Raw genomic sequence first — 6,367 nt, forward strand, 5'->3', positions numbered from 1 at the left:
CTGGAATCTGAGGGTGCAAAAAAATCAAAATATTGAGAAAATTGCCTTTAAAGTTGTCCAAATTAAGTCCTTAGCGATGCATATTACTAATCAAAAATTAAGTTTTAATATATTTATGGTATCAATAATTTTGACCCATACAATGTATTTTTGGCTATTGCTAAAAATATACCCAAGCGACTTAAGACTGGACTGGTTTTGTGGTCCAGGGTCACATATTAGTAGGCCTACGGTCACTTTATTACAGATTTATATATCATATTATATGTATTTTATATTTAGTGTTTAGTTTAAAACATCTTTAACATGATTCATTCAAACTGTCTCATTTCAAAGACTGCACCCTCCAGAGGTGGCATTGTCGACTGCATGTCGTCGAGAAAAATTATCATTCTAAAATGTATTACTCCTTATGAGATGTAAATTACTGAGATTTATTTATTTGCAGTGTAATGGTTACTTTTCTTAATTGAGACATCCTCAATGCTGTATGTGACCGAAAAATGCCGCCTCAGGAGGGTGCAGTCTTCAAAATGAGACACAACCAAGATTTGGCTAACTGTGCCTGTCCCAATACCCACACTTGTGGTATTTGTACTTGACCACTTGTCTTTTTACAGACGCATCTCCGGTGTTTGGCCGAAGTGTTCAAGTAGGCTCCCTCAAGTGTAGAGCTTTTACCTAATGGGACACACTTTTATTTAAAAAAATCAAGTAAAGTTTTTAAAGACAATTTGATTTTCAATATTTTACACTCTAAATTAAACTTCTGAATGTCTGTTCAGTCCCTAACAGGCAACACAATTTATTAATTTTAGTTCTTCTAATTAAGCGAAAAAAGCAGTTGCAAATGTTCCACAAAAATAACAAAAGTGCAACACTTTTTACTTCCAAATTAAATATAAGATCTAATTAATATACTTACACACTGGACAGTTTTCAGAGCATGTGAGTTTCTGAACATGATGAGTACTTGGATATGCTCAGCCTCAAATACCTGTTTAAAGTGATATTAACAATAAGACACTGGGCTTTGGCATTTTTCAGACCTGAGACAGTTTTACTCACTTCCTGTGGCATGTACTCGCTCAAAAGTGTATGTACTGGGACAGGCTCTGTGGTAAGTTTGGCTAAGTTGTGCTAACATTTGGCCAACAGAGCCAAAAGACAGCCAATTTTATTTGAGCAAGGGGAACAAATGGTGTCCTGAAAATGATTGAAAGAAATGTCCGATCATCCTGAAACACTTTGTAAAATTTGTGCACAGCATGAGTGCATTTTTACCAGTAAGAAAGACATAATCCAGCTGATTGTACTATATTATCATCATTATCATCAGTATTCATTGGCTGAAAGCAAGGGTGATATGAATCACACGGCATGTTTCGAGGGCTGTGATGAGGTCACCACAGATAAAGAGAAGGGAGGAAGGCCAGGGTGGGTGTCCCACTGCATCTAAATGCACCTTGTCAATGTGCACTGGATCATTAACTATCACTTTTACTGCATAGACCGTGGTAAGATGGTGGGCAAAAGACAATGTGCCCTCTCATGGCCACCTGCTGTGCCAGCCTGCTATTATCTCATGCCAGCTGAGCAACACAGCCCTTGTGTGGGAGAGGTTAGCTAAGACAGAGCAACATGAAAGTGAGCTCCAAATGCTCTAAAATGCACCAGGCCATGTTATGTCAGCAGCCAATTATATGTTATTTGTGCCCATTTTTGGTGTACAGCTCTGCATTTTGAGAGGTTTCAGTTTTGATGTCAGGATGCATTAAGGGAACCTGAGCAGGTCAAAGTGGGGCAAGGATTGAGAGATGGAAGAGAAAAGTGAGGCTCTTAATGCCACAAGAGAGCAGGCTAGAAAAGTAGGAGAAATAACCTATGTGCAATAGAAAGCGTGACTTAAGGTATGTTCTGTACTGTAAGGTTTTGCATTAGTGGAATAATGATGGATGGATGAATACCATTTGGTGGGCACAAGAAGGCTGGAAATGAAGTCTTTGGCTTCTTCTGACACATTCTCAAATGCCTCTGCATCAAAGTCCCACTTGGCGTGCAGAATATTGTTCATTGTTTCTGTATCGTTGTCACCCATAAATGGAGAAAGGCCGCTCAGACTGAAAAAAGAAATCATAAAGGGAGTGAATAACCCAGAAATCTATTCACCTTAGTTTTAAGATTATCAAAGTATGACATACTGTAAAAATAGCTGCTTTGTACCATTCTGATCTACCTTTTATATTTTAATATTGCAGTACTGTGAATATTGTTGACTTCTCATGATTAATCAGCTGTGTTTGTATTTTTCCTCATTTGTTTGCTTTGGTTAAAATCACCACCTTAATAAATAAATAGCGACAGTTAAGGTTAAATTTGTTGACATTACGCACAGTAACAATGAACAATACATTTACAGCATTTATTAATCCAAATTCAATTCTATATATACTGATACATTTTAAATATTTCAAGTTGTATATAATATTTAGAAAAAAAGTTCATTTATTATGAATGAACATGAATGAACAATTAACAATATTTATAAATTAACATTAACCTAGATTACTAAAAACATCGCTATGCTGATATGATATCAAACGCATTAAGTAATGTTAACAATTTGAACTTTGTTGTAAAATGTTACTGAACAAAAATTAAATATAAATGTACATACGCATTATATAAACATAAAAGTAAATGGATACACAATCGTAATGCCAATACTGTCTATAAACAATTTGAAATGAAGGCAACAACAGTTATGGTGGCTTAACTGACCACTAACACAATTATGTGTTTGTGTCTACTTAAAATAAAAAGCTATAATTAAATGAATACACTGAACACTGAAGGCTTGTTGGGTGTTCAGTTCTCAGAGAAGTGTGAAGTAGGTGATGCACATATTCTCTGGATGGGCAAGCCCTTCTAAATCTCCACCAACAGCTGTCAGGTAATTAGTATTGATTCAGCCTGGCCGCTATTGGCCAGAGCAGAGGACCAGTACTGCTCACGGGGAGCAGAGTGATGGGGGCACAGGATTAGAGATGAGATGCTTGTGTGTAGTTTTTTTTTTTTCAGAGCAGCAGGGTTGGTAACATGCTTTCTGAGCTGTAAGGAACTGGTGCCCTTTTATCAGGGCTCTATTCAATGCTTTCAAATGAGCCCTCTAAAGCTTTCATGGGCATCACATTTGCATTTGGCTTTTGATCTCTCTGATATTTCACTCAGGAGTCTATGCCACTGTGCAATTCAGCGTAGAAAGAAAGGAAGAAAGACTTTTCTTCCTATAACGCATAAATCATTAATGTATATGCACTTATTTCATGAATGTCGATTCTGCCTCTTTAATGACAATTCTTTATATTAAACTTTTGGAAGTCAGCATAATGTTTTTTGAAATAAGAAATACTGCATTAATAGATCTGCCTTACTGCCTCTAGTTGTGTACTCACAGCATGTATGTGATGACACCAACACTCCACATGTCTGTAGGAAATGACACAAAGTCATAGTTGACAACTTCTGGTGCCAGAAACTCTGGGGTTCCAAAGTTGACCTTCAGCTTTTCTCTGGGTCTATACCTGGAAGGATGAACAAACACATTTTGCAGATTTGTTTTTGGATTTTGTATAATACCAATATAAAAAAAACAGACCCAAACTCACTGACTCGTAACACTAAGCTCATTCAACAGACCTTGGTGATGATAACACCAGGTCAGTCAGGAACCTGGAAGAATCTTTAACTTTTTAAATTAGCTGAACTTCAAGGACCAAATTACAAAGGCTGCCCAATTATGCATTTCTGCACTTTACAATGGAAAATCATGAAAAGCACGCCCTATCTGAGCATGTCCAACCTCAAATGATCCCAGCAACAGCCCACCTACGTTCAATTCAGTGTTTGTGTCAGTAGAGTCACTGGATCTGTACTTTCTACCTCCACTCACATCTGCATATTTGTGTTTTCTACAGAAATCGGAAGTAAGTTTGTGAGTGGAATCCCATGGCAACCTCACAAAAAGGCTCAAAATCACTTTCCCCAACCTTCACATTCACTGTGGCTCAGTGGTAGAATGATCTTCCCTCTCTGCTATAGAAAACACACAACTCCCCTGTAAGAACCTGACTCACACTGTACTTACTTTAAAAAAGCTCTACTTTTCTCTTTCTGCTGTTCCACAAGAGTCTCACTTACAATTCTGGCACTTTGTATTGTGCCATTTCTCATGTTACAGTGTCTGTAGTATGCCTTGCTTTTGTTGTAATATTTTTAGTTTTTAAGTCATTTTGGAAAACAGTTTCTGCTAAATATATATACCACAGATCCAACACCAGTGTTTTGTCCACCCATGAAGATTCTTAAAAGATATGCTAAATGAAAAGTTATGCTAGTTTCTAACTGTTACACAGACAGTACATTTCGTTGACTTTGTATGGACTCTGATTGTTGTAATACTTTTAAACTTTAAAGCTCAAAGTAAACGAAGATATCAAAAAATGATCACTCATCGAGGACGAGGAACGTTAATGTAGTCATGGTAACCATGTACAGTAGTGAATCAAAATACTTGATGTCAGCTAAAAACACATTATTATAACACTTTATTTTATGTGTGAAATTAGGGAAATAATTATCCAAGACCGAGAAAAGTGCTTCTTTTGTTCACTTCAAAAAAAAAAAAAAATATATATATATATATATATATATATAAAAAATCTTGTTATTATTTATATGCCTTGTTTTTAATAAGAGAATTTAGTTAGGTCTGCTACTTACTTTCTGGCGAGTCCAAAGTCAATGATCTTGATCTGATTCCCTGTGCTGCTCACACATAAAATGTTTTCTGGCTATATTGCAGAAAATATAAAAATTAAAAGATAAATAAGATTTAAAATTAAAACTGATTATGAATACTAAAACGCTAACAATATAAATAACAACTTTAGTATTTCAAACTAAATATGGGATTCAAATGTATTGTTATGAAGGGTAGTAACATCCGACACCTGACTTAAGGTCAGTTCACACCAAGAATGATTGATAACTATAACGATAACTATATTAACATCCACACCACTGTACATCATCGTTCTGTTTATTGTAAGTGTGTGCTGCAGTTTTGTCATCTGTCGCTTTAAATGCTTGAGCTCTTTAAAGCACGATGGACTCTGATTGGCTGTCAATGTTTTTATCATTCATAAGCTTAAAAAAAACAAAAAAAACACAGAAAGTGATTCCAGTGATTATGGACTGTACTGCTACTTTTAAATTTAGAATGATTTTTAAGACTACATCTTTATCGTTTTCGTTCTTGTCCTTGGAGTGAACAAGCTTTTACTTACACATAAGCAATTTATGTAGATTGGTAATGCATATGGTATGCATTCCATATTTCCTATAAACAACATGTTAACAGCAACACAAGGCACAAGTCCCTTGGCAGCACGCTAATTAAAATGTATGATATTCAGACTAATGCTAATGTTGACATACATGGGTGATTCATTGGTGGCTTTTTCCATAGAGACCCCTGAGACTATGCACTGCTAATCCCATCAGTATCACATTATAACATTCAGTGCTGTGCGTGGGGTTTACCTTAAGATCTAAATGGAGAATGTACTGCTGGTGAAGGTATTGAACCCCCTCACAAATCTGCCTGGTAAACACGATGGCATCCAGCTCCGTCAGCTGGTAATTCTCATCAATGATTCGTTCAAACAATTCACCACCCTCCACACTGAAATAACAAACCATGGAAAGATATTTTAAAATGAACCATCACAAATTAACTCCTCTCTTTTAGTTCAGTCTATTTGTACATGCAAACTGACATTAAGTGGCTTAAGTCATGTGGGTTCAAGTATTTTCTTTAATGCTAAAACAAAAATGAATTTTAAGACTCTTTCCTTCTAGTGGTACCTTCACATAAAAATATCCATCTTCCAAAAAAAAAAAAAAACATCATTAATTGTTATGTCTTGTATTACAAATATTAATATTCACACAAAAATTTCATCATAAAATTAAAAGTGTTGATTTGCCAATTCAATACCATCAAAAAAAGTGAATTAAATCTGTGAACAAGGCAGGAAGATGACACACCATCATGACTGTGTAAAGTGGCATGTGTGGGAGCTCTATGTTCTTGCGACAGAATGTGAGGACCAGGCCAGGAGAGAACATTTTTTCTTTCTAGTACATTGGGGTCTACTTACTATTCCATAATGAGTGTGAGATTAGTCCGAGACTCAAAAGCATCATACAGCTGAATCAAATTCACGTGGTTTAACTGGTTCATTACTCCAATCTCATTCTTCACTTCATCCTGGAATGAAAGCACAAAAAAAAAAAAAAAAAA

The 6,367-nt window shown here is 35.8% G+C and overlaps 1 protein-coding gene across 3 annotated transcripts in view; it reads right to left on the reverse strand.

The window, feature by feature from the left end:
• Positions 1–6,367, reverse strand: part of LOC107659456 (myosin light chain kinase 3-like) — a 19,787-nt gene that overhangs the window by 1,514 nt on the left and 11,906 nt on the right. For 2 of the 3 annotated variants that reach the window (XM_016448409.1, XM_016448407.1), the window contains exons 7-11: positions 6,225–6,334; positions 5,605–5,746; positions 4,783–4,853; positions 3,456–3,584; positions 1,968–2,120 (exon numbers count right to left, since the gene is read on the reverse strand). In XM_016448409.1, coding sequence (XP_016303895.1) covers positions 1,968–2,120; positions 3,456–3,584; positions 4,783–4,853; positions 5,605–5,746; positions 6,225–6,334 — 605 coding nt within the window. The remainder of the gene's footprint in view (positions 1–1,967; positions 2,121–3,455; positions 3,585–4,782; positions 4,854–5,604; positions 5,747–6,224; positions 6,335–6,367) is intronic. The other variant, XM_016448408.1, reaches the window with a different exon arrangement.

The sequence above is a fragment of the Sinocyclocheilus anshuiensis genome, unplaced genomic scaffold (genome assembly GCF_001515605.1).
Source record: "Sinocyclocheilus anshuiensis isolate Anshui unplaced genomic scaffold, SAMN03320099.WGS_v1.1 scaffold815, whole genome shotgun sequence".
Classification (NCBI taxonomy): domain Eukaryota; kingdom Metazoa; phylum Chordata; class Actinopteri; order Cypriniformes; family Cyprinidae; genus Sinocyclocheilus; species Sinocyclocheilus anshuiensis.